General features: G+C 38.1%; 1 protein-coding gene across 2 annotated transcripts; it reads right to left on the bottom strand.

Annotated features, from left to right (window-relative positions):
• Nucleotides 1–3,429: 3,429 nt before the first annotated feature.
• On the bottom strand, nucleotides 3,430–22,561 carry LOC132124952 (aminopeptidase N-like). Of its 2 annotated transcripts, none has more exons than XM_059536121.1 (20): nucleotides 21,972–22,561; nucleotides 21,748–21,890; nucleotides 20,654–20,790; nucleotides 20,392–20,518; nucleotides 20,093–20,247; nucleotides 19,844–19,957; nucleotides 19,622–19,765; nucleotides 19,455–19,520; nucleotides 19,281–19,346; nucleotides 19,022–19,194; nucleotides 18,460–18,536; nucleotides 17,869–18,002; nucleotides 17,697–17,752; nucleotides 17,465–17,612; nucleotides 17,296–17,384; nucleotides 17,106–17,216; nucleotides 16,350–16,517; nucleotides 16,123–16,263; nucleotides 15,941–16,022; nucleotides 3,430–3,582 (listed from the first exon to the last, which is right to left on the bottom strand). In XM_059536121.1, exons 1-20 carry the CDS (start codon nucleotides 22,553–22,555, stop codon nucleotides 3,430–3,432), a joined length of 2,868 nt encoding a protein of 955 aa, XP_059392104.1. In that variant the 5' UTR covers nucleotides 22,556–22,561. The 2 variants fall into 2 exon arrangements, with proteins under 2 accessions (XP_059392104.1, XP_059392103.1); XM_059536120.1 differs by lacking the exon at nucleotides 3,430–3,582 and adding an exon at nucleotides 15,304–15,847.
• Nucleotides 22,562–22,811: the final 250 nt, after the last annotated feature.

The following is a 22,811-nucleotide window of genomic DNA, read 5'->3' as shown; positions in this document are numbered from 1 at the left end:
CAGCACAAGTTAGTATGCTTGTATTTGAAAAAGCACTAAAGGAAAAATCTTATGTATAATAGATTATATCAATATAGATTAAACAATATAATGTCATTATAGAGCAGTCACTGAAATGATAAACGTAGACAATTAAAGGGATCATGGATTACTACATATAGGAGTTCTATACACAAATATTTTAAGTAATTTGAGTTCAAAACTTCAGCCTACTCTTTTTAAATCCCTGCTACTATTCGTTGCCTACTTTCTTGGATTTGTGAAAAATGTGACCAACTCTTGGTCACATTAGTACAAAAATGAATCCACAGCAATTATCATATAGTCACATCTGAGACCCACTCACTTGGTATTGAATACAAGTTATGTGAAGATGCTAGCTAATCAGAACACATATGCCATACTGTTTCAAAATGAGGTAGAAAACCAGAATAAAAAATGTCCATGTATTTCTACTTTCTGACCGATTAAAAAAATTAAAAATATATATAATTCATGACCCCATAAACATAAATTTTCAAACCCTCATAGACAGTCCTTCAGAAAATTGCATGGCCCAAGCCTGTGGATGATGATGAAGACAAGGATGACTGCATTGCTGTTGAAATAATGAGCGTCATCACAAGCTACATGCGACGATTTATTGAAGAAGGTATGGTTTTATGTATGTTACTTGACTTTCTGTGCGATTTAATACCATTTACATAAAGCAGTTAAATGTATGATATCTTTTAATTACTCTTTCATAGCATGACCAAACATGCTGAGTGACCTATTGAAGTTCTGGGTGGGATGGGAGGTGCCAGAAGAGAACCTGGTTTTGGAAGTGGTGACTGCCAAATTCCCTGTTGCTCAGACGTGTTTCAATATGTTGCGCCTTCCCTGTCACTATCAGAGCTACACCACATTCAAAATGGATATGGTAATGTGCCTACAATCTGTTAATAGTGGATTTGGTCTCATTTAACTAGAAGAGATAACAGGGGGCAGTGTGTTTAGTAATGTTCTTAAATTGCAAAAAGGATTTAGCCTAAGTTAAGAGTAAAAAAGACAAGAGGCTTAAGTGTTAACTTTTACAATGTGTTAAACGTTTAATCAAATTTATTTTCAAGTTGGTATACTCTTGAATGTCTTAACACAGTTAAAACCTGTTTGTTAGTAAAAACTGTGTTAGAAAGCAATATCAAATGAATAGTTCACTCAAATGTAATCTATAGGATTGATTTTTTAGTTTAACTTTAAACAATTTTTCATGCTGCATAATGTTTTAATGTTTGGCCTAAGTGCAATAAAGTTTATACATATAGTTTGATATATACATTAAATAAATAAAGTGACCCCATTTAGATTCCCACTGACTTTAAATTGTGAGGATAAGATTTTTTTGAGGGGTGAACTTTTCTTTTGGCATAAAATTTGCATTAATGTTGAAAACTTGAGTAATACCTGTTGGTATATACACACCACATGTTCATGTAAAAAAAAAAAATGATACCAATGTTGAAAAAATGTTTGGCACCTGTTGGTAAACTCTAGTAGGTGTATAAAAAGAATGTTTTTTTTACCAATAAATATTGTACAGTGGGTAAATATGAAAAATGAAAGCTCCACACCTACAGATTAAGCAGGGTGTACAACAAGGCAAGAAAGCATAAATGGAATTTGGCAGGGACTAACTTTCAGTTAATCTCTCAACATACTGGACAGTGCTAAGATAGAAGTCTACTCCATAAGACTCAGAATGTTGCATTGACATTTTTTAAGATTTTTATTATGAAAAATAGTTAATAACTTTACTGTAACACTACTACAATGAAACTCATATTGTTGTAGTAAAACCAGCAGGAGAGTGGTGATGTGTGAACTGAATTTGGTGAAAGTACAGTGTGTATAGTAAAGTTATTAACAGTTTTTTCTTCATTAGAATTCATAAAAAATCTGTAAAAGCAACTATTTTCAAAACAATTGTTGTAGTGTAGCAAGATAGCAGTGATGTGTGAACTGAATTTGGTGAAAGTACAGTAATGGGTATTTGACAAAGTCATAATAACGAAACATAACGAAATTAAGATAAACGATATGCCGGATTTTCTTCGCCACTAGCAGCTAATGCCAACATAAGCTTATAGCCTACTCTGTCTACATTATGCATTTAAGGCTCAATCAATATTTAGTTATAATTTGAAAAACCTTTGCTTGCCAAGATTAGGCTAGGTCTACATGTTTTTGTGGAGGGAAATAATTGAATCCACTGTTGATGGCTTCAGCACATTCTGTGCTCGCATTGATGGTGCGTCCAGCAATATAACGCAATGGCTCATTATTCTCATTATAAACATGGTCATAACTTTTCCACACCCCAGACTTTGCTTTAGTTGCTGGTGCAACCAAAACGTTATCGTCAGAGGCAAAGCCTCCGTTACACCAACTCAGCGTGCATTTTCGCATCTTTCTCGCGCCAATCAAAACACATCACATGGCCGCTCGTTTACCTCGCAAACCTGAGCGCAAGCCCGAACCCGTGTAAAATAATATAATTTAAGCCCGAGCCCGAACCCGACCAAACTCGTCAGGTCCCATCGGGTTCGGGCAAAGATCTTCAGCTCTACTGTGAAGTTATTGAGTATTTTATTAGTAACCTTTTTCGCCTTTCGCACTTTGCAGACGGTCCCTTCAGGCTCGTCTCTCAGATGCCAGCGCATTGAGATCATCGTATTTTATACAGAGCGAAAGAAAGCTTGTTTTCAGGCAAATTCACTTGTAGCTCGTTTACTACATGACTACGAGTGAAAAGAGGCCTAATTCTAAAAACGTTTTGCTCGCGAGTTATTCGAAAAGACGAATCCGTGAATATCTTGCCAACTTTACCGAACTAAGGGAGTGTTGCTCGCGCAACGCGCATGTCCTAATGTCTTTATTAGAGCGTAGCCTACAACTGAAAACTGAAAGGCAATGCTACTGTAGTGGGGATTTGTCCTTTCGATGGAAAGAATGCGACAGGGGAAGGGGAATATAACCGTAGAGATAACTTCCCACAAATTGCAATCATAAATAAGCTACAATGTTTAGTATATCTACAAAAGTTGACCATATGATTAGTGAAGCCATGTAAATAGAAGATACCTGTTATAAATATTTTAGATTTTAAGTTATTTATTTTCATACCATGGTACAGTAGAAGATTAGAGTGCAGTATGATCATTTTTTTGTGGTTCATATAAGAGAATGTTTCCCTCACAGTATTTATTTTGTTACAGAGAAAATCATAATTTAACATATAGGCCTTAAAACTTTTTGTTGTTGTTGTTTTTTCTCCTTAATATAATGCATACATCCACCTGGTTATGCTTTCTGGTTTAATTATTGTCTATCATCACACCTATACAGACACACAAGAGACTGACATCATTTGTATCGCCTCAGTTATTTTTAAGCAGATTCAGCCACCAGCCAGTCTGGGATTTCTTTCTGATTTTCAGCCACCCACTTAATATTGGCTTTTGTCTTCTCAATGGCCTGTTCCAGAGCTGCTGTCCCTGATCCAAAGCTGAATGCTGAGTTGTCACTCTTAAACTGCAGAAGCTTTTCAAATGTTAAGAGATATTAAATAAAAACAACAACAAAGAGAACAGAAATGAATTATCCATCAAGCACATCACCTGCTAGAGTTTAACACGGTGGGATCAATTGTTTGGAACTAAAGGGAGTTCAGGTGTTAAATTTAAATGAATTCAATTCTTAACAGTGTTATTGTATTACTAGTGTACATAGAAAATATCCACCTGCTCAAGTTCTGATTCAATTAAAAATGTTTTGGTTCTGTTGATAACTGGAATGACCTTTAAAAATAAATATATTAAAGTTATTAATTAGAACTGGGTATGTGATTTCACTCACGTGTATTTACCTCATGGTTCTCAGTCAGTTGATTATTCCAGACTTATCCAAAGCCTAGAGGTGATAAATGAGAGTGATTAATCAACCACTAGATGGCAGTACTGACAAACGTTTTGAGTTGGTTTGGATTTCGAAGTAATTTGCATGGGAATATTAATCAAATAATTTACGTGCTAATTATTAATATGATAGGTTTTGATTGTATTTTTGATTATTCACAGTTTGAAGGTGATTCCACACAGGTCATCACCCACTGTCTTTTAGGGTGATAAATATAAAAAAATATAGCAGATTCAAAACAAAACAAAAAATGTTTATCAGGGGCCCGTTCCTCGTAGCTACGTCGCTTATTACATCCGAGATCAAATGACACATCCAAGATGATATCATCGCGCTAATCAGGATCTGGCTAATTAGGTTCCTCGAACGCACCTGTTGTTGATGATTAGTATGGCTGGACTGAGTTATCTGAGATAACTGTGCATTCATTGTTTGGTTTAAAAGTGGTTATGTATCATTCCCTTTCATAGGTCACTTCAATGCTGCGGTGACGTCACCGTATGGGAACACCTCTCGGTGTGACGAATGTCTGAAGTCCTATACCATCCCGCCAATCCTATTGGCCAAATAGCGCTTGGCACCGCCCTACGCATGCGTACACATCGTACACCTGAGTGCCGCGCGCTATTTCGCTCAGATTTCATTTCCTTCTGGAAAGTGAATCATCTGTGCCCTAAGGAAACCATCTCGCGTTCTCAGGGTTTTTTTTCTTCGAGCAGTGTTCAACTCCTCTTCGCGGACGCGATGAGTCAACGAAAGGTAAGAGCCGTATAATGGGTTTATCACAGGCTCTGTCCGGCACATGCAGTTCTCTCCCTCTGAGCGGACAGGAGAAACACGCCTCCCCTTCCTCAGTGAGCTGTTGAATGTGGTTACCCGCGTGGTGGATAAACTATCCCCCCGTGAGCCGCTACCCTTCTTCACGGACCTCCACCAAGAGGTTTCGAGGTCCTGGAAGCAGCCTTAATCAGCGCACGTCACGAACGCCGCGGGTTTCGCCACCATTGCTGACATGGCGGACTGCTGTTATACAGCGATTATACACGATTAACAGCGATTATGCTGTTATACACTGGTGGACGAACTCTCTAGCCGAACGGATCGCGCCGAACTCGGCCGCGGCCTAAAGTCTCGTCGAAGGCGTGTCGAGTCGCGTCTAATCTCGGCAAATTTACTTCACTTTATGGCGGTTCTTAACGAGAAAGATATTACAATCGGAGGCTGTGAAAAAGCTGCGGGGGGCAACAGATTTGGCGCTAAGTGCTACCAAACATACTGCCCGAGCAGTGAACCGTTCTATGACAGGGATGTTAATGGTCGAGCGCCACCTTGGCTAATCTCACCGACATTACAAAAACCTGAGTTGGACGGCAAAGCCTCTCGTCCTCAATCCCCTTACTTCCGTGGATACGGTTCAGGATTATGTACGGCAAAGCCTCTCGTCCTCAATCCCCTTACTGCCGTGGATACGGTTCAGGATTATACACAACGAAACGCAGCGACTTTGACGCATGCGCTTCCCTTCCTGTTCGTCAGGGACTGTGCCCTCCATTAGAGAGCGATGTTGGACCGCTAATGCACATCCAACCCTCTCACTGCAGTCCCCATGCTCTAACACTGACTGTCTCACAGCAAAGGCACCTCGAGCATCATTGGATCGAGCTATCACTTAAGCGCCCCCTCAGGCACAATCCAGCCTTCAGAGTTTGAGGGACAGCACAAGAGGCTGACTAAGACGGCCTGTTTATGACGGCTCACACAGCTGCCGTAATCATGCTAGCGGCGTGACCCGATGTTCATTTTGTTGGATTTAATTCTGCCGTGGATACGCTTCAGGATTAGACACAACGAAACGTAGTGACCATGACACATGGGCTTTCCTTGCTTACGGACGCTGTGAGCTTTCCGTGCTCGGACGTTAATGCATGTGGAAACGCTGCAGGCGAAGGCTTGGAAACCATTACGTTTTATGGGCCGCAGGGTAGCGCTTGCCCAGCATTTTCACTATGGGTGTTATGCACAATTCGTCACGGATACACCATTCAGTTCAGAAAGGCCCGCCTTTTTGCCGTGGAAATCTCCCATGGTTGTTAACCAAATCGTGGTGCTGCGGCAGGAGCATCTCTGCGGGGAATAGGGGCTATAAAAGTAGACCCCTCTCAGATGGAGTCAGGTTTTACAGCCGCTATTTTGGTAAAATAAATAAAAGTGACGATTTACGCCGTTTGAATCTTGCACTCAAGATGAGCAAAATCAAGATGTTAACGGTAAAGTCTATTCTGTCTCAGATTCAACCAAACAGTTGGTTTGTCACGATCGATCTGAAGGATGCATATTTTCATATTCAGATCATCAAGAGACACAGGAAGTTCCTCAGATTCGCTTTAGAGGGCAAAGCATATCAATACTGTGTTCTTCTTTCACCTTAGCCTTGGCTCATCGAGTATTTTCGAAACGCATGGACGCAGTTCTGGCCCCGTTGCGGCTCCAGGGCATTCGTGTATTGAATTGCCTGGACGATTGGCTGGTGTTAGCACAATCGCAGACTCAAGCACACTCCCATCGGGATCTTGTGCTGAATCATCTAAACAGCCTGGGCTTATGCACGAATTTCTAGAAAAGTGTTTTTATTCCCTCTCAGCGGATAACCTTCTGGGAATAGACTTGGACTCTCGCACGATGACAGCAAGTCTATCTCTCCCGCGCGCTCAGTCTCTCGCGTCATGCGTGCGTCACTTCAAAGTGGGTCGCACAGTGACGGTGAGTTTGTGCCTCAGACTTTTAGGTCTAATGGCAGCGGCATCCCCTGTATCCGTCTGGTCTTACTTCATATGCGCCCTTTTCAGTGGTGGACGACAAGCCGGAACATTTCACCCCGTTGTCTTCCGCATCGGACGATTTCGGTGACACGGAGGTGTGTTATGTCAATAAGACAATGGATGTCAACCGTATTCCTTCTAGCTGGAGTTCGGCTGGGGATTTGTGCTTCCCGAGAGACTGTCATGACGGACACGTCTTTGACCGGTTGGGGAGCTGTTTGTCAAGGGCGCCCAGCTCACGGAGTATGGGCGGTGACACAACACAGTTGGCATATAAACAGGTTGGAATTACTGGCGGTTTTTCTAGCTCTCCAGTATTTCTCGAATCTGCTGATCGGCCGTCATGTACTACTCAGGTCAGACAACATAGCGGTTGGGTCGTATCTGAATCATCAAGGAGGATTATGCTCTCGCCCCCTTTGCAGGCTGGCGGGAAATATTCTTCTTTGGTCTCAGAACAGATTTCTGTCGATCCGAGCGGTTCATGTCTCCAGACATTTGAACTTCGGAGCGGATTTGCTATCCAGACAGACTCTGGAGCAGGGGGAATGGAGGTTGCACCCCCAAACGGTGAGCCTTTTATGGCAAATATTTGGAGAAGCAAGAGTGGACTTATTCGCGTCGAGCATGACTACGCATTGCCCGTTGGGGTTCTCCCTATGCCCTCCATTGCCCCTAGGCTTGGATGCGTTAGCTCACAACTGTCCCAGAACCAGCTTGTATGCTTTTCCCCCGATACGTCTAATTCCAGCGGTGTTATCCAGGATACGGCTGGACAGAGTGGTGCAGCTCCTGCTGGTGGCTCCTTGGTGGCCCACACAGCCATGGTTTGCGGACCTGGTCAGTCTGTTAGCGGACTCTCCATGGGAGATTCCCCTCAGACAGGACTAACTATCGCAAGCACAGGGAATGATTTGGCACCCAAGGTAAGATCTATGGAAGCTGTGGGCGTGGCCTCTGAGCGGAGTGAGTTAATATGTCCCGGTCTTTCTGTTGAAACCACCGAGAATATAATGAATTCTAGGGTAGCTTCTACGAGACGCTTATATGCTTTCAAATGGAAACTGTTTACGACCTGGTGCCGAATTCGTAATATGGATCCGGTTTACTGCCCAGTGGCTTCAGTACTGGAGTTCCTTCAAGACCGTTTCTCTGATGGAGTAACGCCAGCCACTCTGAAAGTTTACGTGGCAGCGATTTCAGCTAACCACGTATATATAGATGGTGCTTCAGTGGGCTGTCATCCGCTGGTCTCTCGTTTTATACAGGGTGCGCGACGGCTGAGGCCTTTCCGCCCTGTGCGAGTTCCTTCATGGGATTTATCCATTGTGTTGCAAGGTTTATCAGGGCATCCGTTTGAGCCCTTTGAAACTATACCGGATAAAATCCTGACTTTAAAGACAGTTGTATTATGTCCCTATATAATGTCCCATATAATTATGTCCCTAAGGTCACTTCGAACCCTTTTCACTTTCAACAAATGGTCTTGGAGGCTTTACCCCCTGCAGAGGCGGGGTCAGGAGATCTGAGTCTTTGCCCTGTCAGAGCGCTGAAGACTTATGTTGATCGAACAGCTCCATGGCGTGAGTCCGACCAGCTTTGTCTGTTAGGACACAAAATAGAGGCCATGCTGTCACAAAGCAGCGCATGTAGATAATGCATATGAAGAATTTCTAAGAATATTTAAATTATTATATGATAAAAATTGCCCGATTAAAATATTTAGTAAGAAACAAAAACATAATGATAAACCATGGATTTCCAAGGGATTACAAAATGCCTGTAAAAAGAAAAATACACTTTATAGAGAATTTATAAAACATAGAACTATAGAGATTGAACATAGATATAAGAAATATAAGAATAAGTTAACCAGTATTATGAGAACTTGTAAGAAAGAATACTACGCAAAACTAATAGATAATAATAAAAATAATATTAAGGGTATGTGGAACATCTTAAATAATATTATTAAAAATAATACTAGACAGGCTACTTATCCACATTAATTATTGATAATGATAAAAATATCAATAATATGGAGGAAGTGGTGAATGAGTTCAATACATTTTTTGTAAATGTGGGACCTAACTTAGCAGAGCAAATTCCAATTCCACAAATATTAGAAAGGAATTATAATAATTTAGTAGAAAGAAATCCCAGTTCAATATTTTTGACAGCAGTTGATGAAAAAGAAATAAAAGATATTGTTAAAGGATGCAAAAACAAACCATCCACTGATCATGATGGAATAGACATAAAAATTATACAAAAAGTAATAGAGGGGATTGCCAAACCACTAAAGAACATCTGTAATTTATCATTTTTAACCGGCAAATTTCCAACAAAAATGAAAATAGCAAAAGTCACCCCTCTATACAAAACTGGAAATATACACCATTTCACAAATTACAGGCCTGTCTCTCTATTATCACAATTTTCAAAAATTTTAGAAAAACTATTTAACAACAGATTAGAAAAATTCATAGATAAAAATAACCTACTCTCTGACAGTCAATATGGATTTAGAAAAAAAAACTCAACATCATTAGCACTAACAGAACTCATTGAAGAAATCACAAATGCCACAGACAAAAATAACTATGCAGTTGGAGTATTCATTGATCTAAAAAAAGCATTTGATACAATAAATCATGAAATATTAATCAGTAAATTGGAACGAATTGGGATTAGGGGGGTAGTTTTAAACTGGGTAAGTAGTTATCTGAGAGACAGACAGCAATTTGTGAAGATAGGAGAGTATTCATCTGAATGTTTGAGCATGGTTTGTGGTGTTCCACAGGGGTCAGTGTTGGGACCAAAGTTATTTTTATTATACATTAATGATATTTGTAAAGTATCTGAAGTATTGAATTTTGTATTATTTGCAGATGATACAAACATATTTGGTTCTGGGGACAGCTTACAGCAACTCTTGGAATTAATCACTTCAGAATTTAAGAAAATAAAACAATGGTTGGACATTAATAGGTTATCACTAAATTTGAGTAAAACTACATTTATGGTATTTGGAAATTGTAAGTCAAATTATCAAGCACAGATACAGATAGAGGGTGTTAACTTAGAAAGAGTACATGAAAATAAATTTCTTGGAGTGATCATAGATGAAAAGATCTGCTGGAAGCCTCACATAAAATACATCAAAAACAAACTGTACAGAAGCATTGCAGTTCTAGCAAGAGCTAAGCATATATTGGATCTTAAATCTCTTCGCATCTTGTACTGCTCATTATTGTTACCTTATTTGAATTACTGTGTAGAGGTTTGGGGAAGCACTTACAAATATTCACTACAGCCGCTAGTTATAATGCAAAAAAGAGCAATGAGAATTATTCATAATGTCGGATTTCGGGAACACACAAATTCATTATTTTTGCAATCTATATTAATAAAATACCATGATCAAATTGAATATCAAATTGCAGTATTCATGTTTAAAGTAAGAAATAGGTTATTGCCAGGGAATATACAAAAGATGTTCTCAGAGAGGGAGGGAGGGTACAACTTAAGGGGAAGGGGAAATTTTAAGATTAATAGATTTAGAACAACAAGGAAAAGATTATGTTTATCAATTTGCGGAGTGAAATTGTGGAATAAACTAGATGAAAACTTAAAGCAATGCCCTAACATATTCCTCTTCAAAAAAATGTTTAAAGAAAAGATTTTCAAGAAGTATCAAGAAGCACTGTAGTGAAAGTAGGAGTGCTCCTTTGTTATGATTTAAATACTTGTTAGTGGTCACTTTGATGCATGTATGTAGGTATGTAAATATGTAGGTATGTATGTATAGGTATATGTATATACATGTATGTATGTATGTGTACATGTAGGTATATGTATGTGTATATGTATGTGTGTATAAGTGTGTATGTGATATCAGATAACAAAAAAATAATAATAACATAAAAAATTGTTATTCAAAGGAATGTAAGAATTAAAGGGGTAGGAGTACATAAGTTTAGCTTCTTCCTACTCCTTTTCGCACATGAGATAGAAGTATGTTTACACAGGGAAAAAAAATTGTAATTTGTTACGGCTTATCTGGTGTTATTTTTTCTCTTTTTTTTCTCTTTTATTTAAAAAAAAAAATGCTTTAAACATTTTTGTATTTTATTTTACATATTCTTCTCTCATGTTCGAAATAAAGACTTCAATCAATCAATCAATCAATGTCCCATTGGCTGGTGGAGACTATATCTTTAGCCTATGAGGCGCGCTGACTCGCTTCGCCCTTAGGAGTTAGAGCTCATTCCACGAGAGCAGTGGGATGACGTGTAGGGCGTTGCCAAGCGCTGTTTGGCCAATAGGATTGGCAGGATGGTATAGGGCTTCAGACATTCGTCACACCGAGAGGTGTTCCCATACGGTGACGTCCCCGCAGCATCTCGTTCCCTATTCAGGGAACCGTGGTTACATACGTAACCGAGATGATACCATAGATACTCGAAACCACGATCAGCAGTGCAGCAATTGGCTGGCGGCAAGACGGCAACGTTATGACGTCAAACAATTAAAAACGACACCCGACGAAAAACTAGAAAAATTTCTGGACTTTTATAAGGAAACAGCCAAGCAAACAAACGGCTAAACGCCTGTTTCGCAATGTGAAACTGAAATTAGTTTAATGGAATAATAAAAAAAATACACTTTAAAAGATGTAAATAAAAGTTTATGGCTTGTTTTAGTTGACCATTGGCAGGGGCAGTAAGTCCATTAAAAGTGTATTAGTTTGTGTAACGTTACACTCACCACGATCAAGTAACGTTATCTGGTTCAGCAAAGTCTGCACCAAGATAAGATAACATTACATAATATGCGAATCCTTCATTTAACCAAACTTCATTCCACCACTTTAGAGTCACAAGGTTGCCAAACCACTGACCAAGACGACAGACGAGTTATATTATTATTGTATCACACATATTATAACTATTTAAATTTATATTATACTATTTATATTATCTTTTTTTAATATAAATGCAAGTACCATGTGTGCCAGTTCATGGACTATAATGGTGGCTGTTCTCTCTTTGTTTGCATTAGAGGAAATGACTGGATCATATAGAAGGTTTGTGTCACTGTACGTCACCAGCCACCGAAACTTAAAATCAGGCAGGGCAATTTGGTCTTCAAGTTAGAGATTTTATCCCCCCCACCCACTGCAATGTTTTTTCAAAAAAACTTGAGGATTGGCCCAGTTATATTCAGGGCATAATCACCATGGTCTTCGATGGCTTTCTTACAAGGCCATATTCATATCTGTTCAGAGCAAACATACTTTGGTCATATGCACCATGAGTAAATATGCTTTAAAGGACATTTTGTGGTCAATAAATGTAAGATTTTCATCTTTTAAAGCAGCTCTACAGTTCACGAAAGACGAATGATGGTCATACAAAAATGTTATATGCTGAGGTAACATTTGTGTAGTCACTGACAACCAGTGTCAATAGATAGGAGGACATGTTCTTTGTGGGTTCAAATGTTGTCACAGCAACAGGTTGTCCATCAAGAACAGTGTCCACTTTCTCTGAAATACAACAAGCTGTAAATTAGATTCTTTTTTTATTAGATATCTTTAGCTATAGTACCCCGATTTATTAAACCCAGTGTTCACATTACAATATTTCACATAGTCTTTGTTTGTTAAAGGTGCCATGTGCAAAAATTGAGCTAAAAATATTCAAAAAATTACCTACACGCATCAAAAGTATGAGAAGAAATAAGGGCGATGATGTCATTAAAAAAATGTAAAATTATATTGCTGCAGAGATATCAACCTTAATTAGCAGTAGCATTACTAGCCCCGGCCCGACAGGTGTCGTAATACCAGTTTCGGCCATGGGAGGCGGTATGCGGGCAACATAACCACCAACCAACCTGCAATACACGAATAACTCGCACGGCTTGTGGGCGTAATCTAACCTGATGTCAATCAAGCAGAAGGATGGTTGAAGCCCTTGGCAAGAGACCACCACCCGCTACAGGGAAACAACCGCGCTCGGAATCACAAATCAAATCCAATAAGAAAAGGAGCCGAACCAGAGTAAACATCGGCACTGCTTTCAATCGCTGGAGACAACTGATGGACCTGAAAGAAATGAGGTTCGACACCGAACTTGCAACATTTCTTTTGGATTGGTAAGTTAGATGCTGTTAGTATTTCGCTAGAAGTTTGTTTTATATGTTTGTGTATTTTTTTTCGGGAAGTTATAACATAGAAATGTATCGAAGGCTGTTCTATAAACGTGCTAATGTTAGCGATGGCTAACCGTAGCTGCATTTGATAATTAGCTAGCTATAACTTACCCATATTTTTATATCATAAGTAACGTTAACCTGCTCTGTCTAGTCTGTTGGTCTCCGTGTTCTCTTTGCTTCGTGGTTTTTCTGTACGTGAGAAAATTGATGTGTGGCGTGAAAGCGTGTGAAAAGAGTCAATTGCGTGTCTCACGGTGAATGCTTGACAGTTGGCAGCTCTGGTTACGGTGGTTGGCGCTAGCTTGGTCAACATCAGCTGTCTGATGTTGACCAATGATGTTGACAGAATGCTGTCTGTCAAATTAATTTAATTCCAATAATGTGTATATACAACTCAATGTAATATGAACAAAACGAATATGAACATATTCACTGGTAAAGGTGAAGGGGAGTAGCTTGAAGATGTCATGTTTCAAAATCACTTGACATCACCCAACGTTCCTCTGGAGGCAAAACGTCCTCTTATAGCAGCGGTTCTCAATTCCAGTCCTCGCGCCCCACTGCTCTGCATATTTTGCACGTTTCTCTTTGTTAACACACCTGATTCAGATAATCAGCTCGTTAGAAATGAACTCCGTGCATGAACTGTTTTTCAAATGTTCATTGCTCCCTACTCTCTGAGCAGGGGAAATCTGTTGAAGTTTACCTCACATCGAAACATTCATTCACTGATTTGTGCTGTGCAGCGTCTTTAAACATGGACAACTGTGACATCATATACCTCTGTAAATCGATACAATTTAAATTCACCTCTTGCACACTTCAATGCACTTTGATTGGAACATATAGCTACGTTCACTTCGAACTGGAATCATGGCTGAATATCCTGTGATGACCACTTCGCAGGGCACTTATGTTCGAATAGAACAAATGTCTGAAGCTCCAAGAGAAACGTTCAAAATGTGCAGAGCAGTGGGGCGCGAGGACTGCAATTGAGAACCGCTGTCTTATAGGCTTCAGCTACGCTCTAGTGTTGTTGTGAAGGTAGGGGCGGAGCATAGAGACTATGCTGTTTCTCGTTTGTTACTCTAGAGTATACCAATTCACTTTATTGAGGCATACTGCCCCCATCTGGTATGGAATGTGGAGTATGACTTAATTTTTTTGCCAGATATGACAGATGGCACCTTTAAACTAAATTGTTTTTGGTAGAACTGACCGATTTCCATTCCATTCAACAGGGCCACGATTCCCCTGTTATGGATGAGAGTGATGTAGAAAACCTTTATGCAGGCTCATGGAAACATGGAAGGATCTTGCGAGCATGTGTGGAATGCATCTGGTTGGTGGCTACTCTCCTGGAGCGTAATTATTGTTATATCGCAAATATAGTGTTCCTAACACCAACGGATTTGGGGAAACTGTACATATTTTTCACTGTCCAAACAATGTTTACCTGATGACTTAATCTCCCACACCTTAAAAAGCTTGTGGATATTATGTAGTGCCCAAACACACACAAATTAATTGCTTTATTGATCCAGGAAGTAATATTCCATGTTTATGACAGAACAAAGGTTAAACAGGCATAAAGCTGCCAAGAGACTTATCTAAAAAACATGTGAACCCCTAAGACAAGCCAGTGAAAGAATCTGATAACCTGATAAGTTGAGGTGCACTAAGATAATATATTATAGCATGTTTCTTCCCTGACATATGTATGCAGCCATTACTCTTTAGAGTAGAGTGTGACACTGAGAATCATGGGAAAAGCTCAGAAAAACAAGCATAAGATCATTTAATGTAATCCAAAATATTTTTAATAATTGTAATTTTATGTTTGTATTAGATCTTAAGCCGTATTCTGAAATAAATAGGCTCCAGACCAATATTGAAATTATAAAAGAAATGTTGTCAATAATTAAAAATTGCCTTTAGCCACCATCTGGATAACTTTGTGAGGTATTATCAGACATAATCACATTATAACTCATTAACAATTGACTTAAAAGTCCAGAAGATTCACGAAACAGCCTTGAATTCACTTTAGAGTTAGCGGCTTGTCTAACTCAGTCTCAATCTTTTAGAGCTTTACAGAAATGACAAGTGACTGAAACGCAAGGTTATAATTATTATTATTTATTTATAATTTTTTTTTTTACTAATATTAAATTCAGATTATGAAAATGGGAAACTGATTTTTTTTTTATAGGTTTCTTGAGACAAGGCTATCCACTGGCTGCAATTAAATATACATATTCACACTATAAAAAATAATAAAGGTATACAAAAAAATGACAAATTTACTAGAAAAATACAAATTGGTTCATGGATTGAGGTCTTTTATTTTCATTAGACAAAATATCAAAATGATAAATACCAAAGAGTTGTGTACTATTTCGCTTATTCAGTTATGTTTCATTCTACAAAGTTCATTATCATTATACAATAAATTTGTTTACAAAACAAAAATCTAAGGGAAAACATATAATTATAACAAGACATGCCTTAAAGAAAGATATTTGTATACTGTACATCATCATAGGAAGAAAGTAGCTCTGGAATATACTGGGATTCAGCATTATCCATAATAAATAATAATTTATTTTAATGCTCATCTAGGCCCAAGCTAAACAATGTCCCAGTGCTCCTCTCCTCCTCAGAGCAATCAAACTACAGTATGTGCTTATTTTTTAGAGTTACAATGGATTTATAAACCATTCTAAGACTGCTTGTTGGTTCTTTTCGACCCATTTGATGTTGGCTGTAGTCCTCTCGATGGATTGCTGAATGGCTAAGGTTCCGGAACCGAAACCTATGTGAGCGTAGTCATCCCTGAACTGTATCAGCTGAGTTTTTAAAACAGGAGTTTACAAGTTTCAGCTGTACAAGATGACAGTAAAAAATTTGTAAATAAAGTAGTCCTGGGGAAGATCACATACCTGTTGCAATTCAAATTCAGTTGAGAATCTCTTTGTGATGCCATTGATCAGATTGGAGAAAGAGAAAGAGCCACCTCCATACCTAATGGAGAATAAAAGAAGTGGATATTATGTAGTTATGGAAAACTGCTATCTGTATTTTAAAGCAAACAATAACACAGTCCCCTAAATTGTTTTCTTACTCATTGAAAATGTACTCCCAGTTGGCTCTAACAAAATCCCAGGCCAATGGTTGGCCAACCACATTGCTTGCAATGCTGACGATGGTAGAGGTGGCATCTTGTTTCCGAATTATATCTGGATCCAAAGTGTATTTGAGATACCTACAACATTAATCAAAGCACATGTGTTTAGCTGAATACAATGAGAACTGTATGTATTTGTCAGCATTTATCAGCAGTGAGCTCACCTGTTCAGTAACCAGGGCTCGGTGGCACATGCCAATGCAGCTCTCAGTTTATCTTTCTCTGAAGCAACAGTGGCTTTTTCAAACATCTCCCAAGCAAAGTTCCACTCCTTCTCACCACCTGCAGCAATGGCACTGCAGTACACTGCAGACCTCAAGTTGGCCTTAATACTGAAGCAGTGAGAACATTTAAATGGTAATTTATTCATTTAAGGTAATAAGCTTAAAATCTATAAAAGTACAACAAAAGTACTGAATTCATTTAAATGTACCAAGTGTCCAAAAGGATAAAAACTGTTTGTGAAAACCTTTCTGAGTATAATTCAAGTGTAAATCACACTAAAGACATCCTCTAATAATGTTTGACAACAAAAATGTAACTAAATACTAATTGTATTACATTTTAAAATATTTTTAACAAGTTATTGCTTTATATTTTAAAACCTAACCATTTAAAATCTTTTTTTTTGTGAAGTTTATCCTATATCTAATGCAATGACATTCAGACATTTTTTAAGTGCAACTAAAATATTCAAATACTTTCTGGGGCAACTTTAAATGCCTATGGACAAAACTGGATAAAATAAAATTGATTGACAGTAATATTAAATATATTATCTGTGACTATCATAAACATCGGCAACATTAGTAATAATATTCTTATAAAACTAAGAATTAAATATTCTGCTTTAATATACCTTTTAACTATGATGCTCTCTCTAAGATACACTCTAAAGATTTCTATTGAGTGAAACTCACAGGTTGACATTTGGATTTTCCATCCACTGTTGGAACCATGTTTTGACGAGAGTCGTACAGTTTTCATTGCCAGTGCTGCAAGCAACTCTGAGTGCATTGACTTGATTATATCTGCAGATACAAAGACATCAATACAATTGAGAGCAAATCTGAGCATTTATTGTCACAAATGTGTATTTACATGACTTACTGGTCAGTATGTCCGTCAGGCACATCCTCCCAATTTGTAAGCATCGTGAAGTATTCAAACAAATTTTTCACTTGATTTCCAACGTATGTCTGCAAGGTATGAAATAATGTGATGTTAGAATTCAAGCTCAGCTGAGTTTACATTATGAAATATTCAGAGACAAACTTACTTGCATGGGGCCGTACACCTCTGTGCGATCAAACATGAGGTAAAAGTAGTCCAGGTTATCAAGAGCAGACTCCCACGGCATGTACTCCGTTTCAGAGGCTAGGAACAGTGTGGTTCTTAGAGCCAATGTCGTTTCAATAATTCCTGCTCTGTAAATGGGAAAGATGCTTTTTAGCATTTGGACTGACTAGAAATTACACTCAAAACTTTAAAGAAAGAAGTTCAGATCTCACTTGGCCAGGTTAAATGCATCGTCAATTATCTGTGCCCGGTTAATAACTGGAATGCTCTAAATGATATCCAAATGAAATCTAATTATTATGCTGAAAAACAATCCAAATCTTGCTGTAAGTATCTTCAACAATATTACCTGCTACCTAATTTACTAAATGTAATTCTTCTTACCTGTCTTAATGTCTGGAGAACTTTAAGTAGGCGTTGCCAGTTTTCATTATCATAGTTAACCCTGTAGTATCCTGTCACATTGATGTTGGCCAGAACCCACTCATCAATACTAATTTTCATCTGATCCATTTGAGCTAAATTGGAAATGTAGAACATAAATAAATGGATTAGTTAAAGCAAATAAAGCGTTGTCCTTTATTAACATCGAATGATCATTTTGGAGTATAATCACATGCAAAGTTCACCAAAACATGTCATCATTTACTCATGATCATGGATTTATTTTCTCTTTGGAGCAAATTTAACAGAATGTCCATATTTGTTTAACTTGCTATCATATGCTTTCAGAAGATTTGGAATATAGTACAAGTATACAAAAATATGGACTACTTCTATTTAGCTATTTTGAAGCTTGACAGCTCCAGGTCTTCAGTCACTGTCAATGTATGAAATGGAACAATTTGGCCATTCTGCTAGACTTTTCCTTTTGCATTCCACATTAGAAACAAAGTTATAAGGATTTGGAACAACATGAATATGTAATGACAGAATTAAAATTTACATTACTGTCACTGTCATCTTAAAACTCACTAGTTTTCTGCAACAGCCAATATAGGGGTTGTGCTGCTTCTTTCTTTGTCCATGAAATTGGTACTAACCACTCATAACTGAAAAATAAAGAATATTTTGATATGGTTATTCCACATTGCTTATCAAACAGATAATTTATCAAGTAGGATATATGTAATAAATTGGTATGAAAAGAGAATTCATTCTAAATGCATGTTATTGATCTAATTATGAACAATTCATCTCTGCATATTTAATTACAAAAATATCTAAATTTTTTTTTTATCAGAATGTCAGCGCAATCTTCCAGAATTCTCTCTGATGATGTATACCAGACTTGTCCAATCATTTAGTCTGTTTTATCCCAACCCCTTTCTTACAATCAACTGTAATCTCATATTTAGATTATCTGCCTCCATCCAATCAGCAACCAATTGTCTGTTTTTTATAAGTATAATGTCACAATATGGAAAAAAGAAGACTTTAAAGTATCTAGGAAACTGCGCTGTGATTGAAATTGAAAAATGTAATTGGTGCATTGTGATAAATAGTTGTTTTTTGTTGTTGTTGTTTTTCTACATACTTAAATTCTGATGGCCTGTCTGGTTTAGTTTCAGGGTCCAGGAGGAAGTGCTCTTGTGTGATCTGGCCAGTTGCAGTGTTAATAGTGACCACAGGAAAGCCCATTTGAAGAACCCAGCGGTCCATAATCTCTTGCACAGATCTGGGAAGAGTGGTACCACTGTTGTCCACAGCCTACAACATTTCAGGTGTGAGCACATGTGTTTTGGCAACAAATCAGGTAATGACTTGACTGAATGTCATTGTTATTTGCAACATACCCTTTGAAGATGCTCCCAAAGGTCTGTGTATACCGTGTTGCTGTATTTGAAATGATCCAGGTAAGTCTGTTGAAACAAATTGGTTGTGAATATACAAAAACATTCTCCATCACAAAAGCATATTCGATTTTTATTTTACAGTACAACATGGAATTGTGCACAGAGGATTTTTACCTGGAGGCCTTGAATAAACACCGTCTCAGTCAGAAAATCAGATAACATCCTAATTACAGATGCCCCCTAGAGGAATAAACTCCACATTACCAGACAAACCACGTGTAGTCTGTATGTTGTTCATTATTAGACATTATAGTCAACATAGAAATCAGTTCCCACACTACCTTACTGTAGGAAATCGTATCAAACACTTCGCTAATTTGCTCTGGTCTTTGGATCTCCTCTTCTTTAGACGACAAGGGGTGAGACGAGGCTAGAGCATCTATGGCAAAAACTCGGTGCACATCATTAAGAACGATCAAATCTTTCTGTGGGATAGAAACAGTCAGTTATGATTTCATCTGCTCTTAGGGATAGCTTTTAAAATGTATCCTCAAAACACTTACAATGTTCCAATCCGGCTCAGCTTCATCTGCCCCAAGATATTCTACGTAAGATGCAAAACCTTCATTGAGCCACAGATCATTCCACCACCTGATAGTCACAAGGTTTCCAAACCACTGAAAAAGAAAGAGGAAGGTGGTGAAAAGGTGAATTACAAGGGATGTACATTTCATAGTTGTGAAGTTGATAAAAGTAACTTCTATAAACCATTTCATATTAATGTATCAAATTGGAAAAATGGACTCTTATACCTGATGAGCAAGTTCATGGGCAATAATAGTAACAATTCTCTCTTTGTTTCCATTTGAGGATATTTCTTTATCGTACAGCAGGGCCGTCTCTCTGTATGTGATTAAGCCCCAGTTTTCCATTGCTCCAGCGTTGAAGTCTGGCAGAGCAATTTGATCTGTGCAATATTTAAAGGAATGAGTGAAACGTCTAAAACAGCTCAAAAGGTTTAAGTATCAAACAAGTCTTGCGTAAATTGTCATTTTGATAATAGAACCATTGAATCGCCTCATAAAATATATGTCATATCATAGGATCTTACCTGATTTGGGCAGTGGATAGGGGACATTGTAATACTTCTCAAAGAATTTGAGAATTGGTCCAGTCTTTTTGAGCGCATACTCCCCTTGTCCTGCATTTATAGCTTCTTGACGGGCAAAAATTCGAATCTGTTTGTATAAATTACAATATGCTGTGTTTTAGTAGATGAACACATGCTGTTTTTAAATCTTTGGTAAATTGTACAGGTTTCATTATTAAAATCTTCCAGTTTTGTCTAAGGATCCTGTGAAACGATCAATTACCTGCAGATCGTCAATTTTTTGTTCAATGGAGATGAAATCGCTGACAATAAATGCCAACAAATATGTCGACATTACTTTTGTCGGTGCAAATGTTGTTCTGGTTACAAGAGTGTCATCTATGGTGATGTTAACCTCATCTGAAAGTCAAAAAGAGACACTGACTGATGAAACATTGAACATCTGTGTTTCTTTAAATCAGTTTGACGGAAAAAAAGCAAACTGATTTATCATAATTAAACTACTTTATCACATTTGTATTTTGTAGGGCAACCAAACGCTATATTGCTGTTTTTAAGCTTAAGAAATAATCACACAATCCAACTCTTATGTTATATAACTCTTACTGTCCTCTTCTGATTATATTGAATCAGATTTCCTAGAACGGTCCTCTCACATATGAAGTGTAGGAAAGTCAGAATCATTCTAATCAATTGATTAATCTTTGCTCTTTCATTCATATTTATCATTGAAATGTCTGATTTATTCTGGTGAATCAGTTCATATTGACAATTCAGTTGCACTTTATTTTACAGTACGTGTACTAAAATGTACTTATAGTGTACTTACAGTGTATTTATCTAAGAACGTTCTGGTAATACAAGGTAACTACATGGGGTAGGGTTAGGTTTAGGGGTAGGTTCAGGGTTAGTACCTAGTTATTACATAGTTATTGTAATTACTATAATAAGTACATAGTATGTACATGAGGAACAGGACTGTAAAATAAAGTGCTACCGACAATTCATTTAAATTAACAGGTTCACAGTTTCCCCATATGTATCCCCATACTGTGTATTATGTTTTTGTCTAGGTTATGTAAATTATAGCATTTCTGTTGTATTTAATATAATTTACCCATTCAAATTTGATGATATCACACAAATTGAGATTTATAAAGTCATGCGGTTCCCTTATATAACTTCAGTGAAGCTACTTTTTGTTTTTAGCTGTTACTGTCGCTAACTACTTTTTCAAAGTTGCTACTTCACTGTAGTTTAACTTTTTCAAATTATGATTATTTTGCAGCTTGGTAAGCTATACTTTCAAAGCAGTTACTCAACACTGCTCCTGTACAGAATAAAGTGTTCATTTACTTATCACAACACCATTGGAGAGGGCTACGGTTGCTGGATCATGGTAAAGAGTAATGTGGAATACTGCTTTCATTGCAGGTTCATCAAAGCAAGGGAATGCCTTCCTGGCATCTGTTGCCTGCATCTGGGTTGTGGCGACCACTCTAAAAAAGAACAAGGAAATTTAACTATACATGTAAAGCCTGTTGTACAATAGGAACTGACAAGTCAAAGAAACGTCTTACTTCTTTACTCCATTCTCATAGTATTCACTTCGGTAGAAGCCTCCCAAGTCATTTGCAAGCTCGCCTACAAATTCTGTGTAGAGCTCGTAGCTTTCCCCAGCAGTTAATTCTTCTTTCAGATGAATCGCCATATACTGTGTTTTTGTGTGCATCACAATTGATTCAATGGTAGGAGCTGGTTTGCTTCCAAGTGCTGTTAAGGTGGGTTGCTGTGTCATGTTCAGCTTGTTGGAGTGAATGAGGATGAGGTTTGTCTTTTCCACACATCTGAAGACCACGCTGGACAGCCCTGTGAAGATGTAGAGTCCAGTAGCATCCGGCTGGAGCCGTGGCCACAGAGTGACATTGTAAGTTTGTGGACTAAGAGTCTTTGGAAGGCGCCACTGGTCCCATGGTTCATTGGATGGTTCTGTTGTTGGAACTGATGTTGTTATTGCACCTGTGGGTTTAACCTCATTTTCGTTGTTCTTGGACTTCTCTTGGGAGTAGACCACAGAGAGTGCGATGATTGTGGCTAGCGCTCCAGCGGCTAACACAATCCCTACTATCCCGACAGTTTTACTGATAAAGAAGCCCTTTCCCATGTTTCAGCAATGACAGGATGAGATGAGTGAAACTGACATCTGCACAACGTTTTATTTAAGACATGGGAAGATTCTCCTCCCACATGAATTAATGGTTCATCCATTAACACATCAGAGCTCAAGTGTACAAAAGGGCATCTAGAACCTTAGGGTTTCAGAGAGTCATTGATACCTGTGTTATCCAAATGTGGTAAGGCCATATGTTCTGTTTTGAAGATACAATTAAGGCACTATGGGAAGAAGGCAGGCTGGCATT

This window comes from Carassius carassius, chromosome 43, assembly GCF_963082965.1.
Source record: "Carassius carassius chromosome 43, fCarCar2.1, whole genome shotgun sequence".
NCBI classification, from domain to species: domain Eukaryota; kingdom Metazoa; phylum Chordata; class Actinopteri; order Cypriniformes; family Cyprinidae; genus Carassius; species Carassius carassius.
Note: the sequence above shows the minus strand (reverse complement) of the source record. Positions and strands in the feature narration are given on the sequence as shown.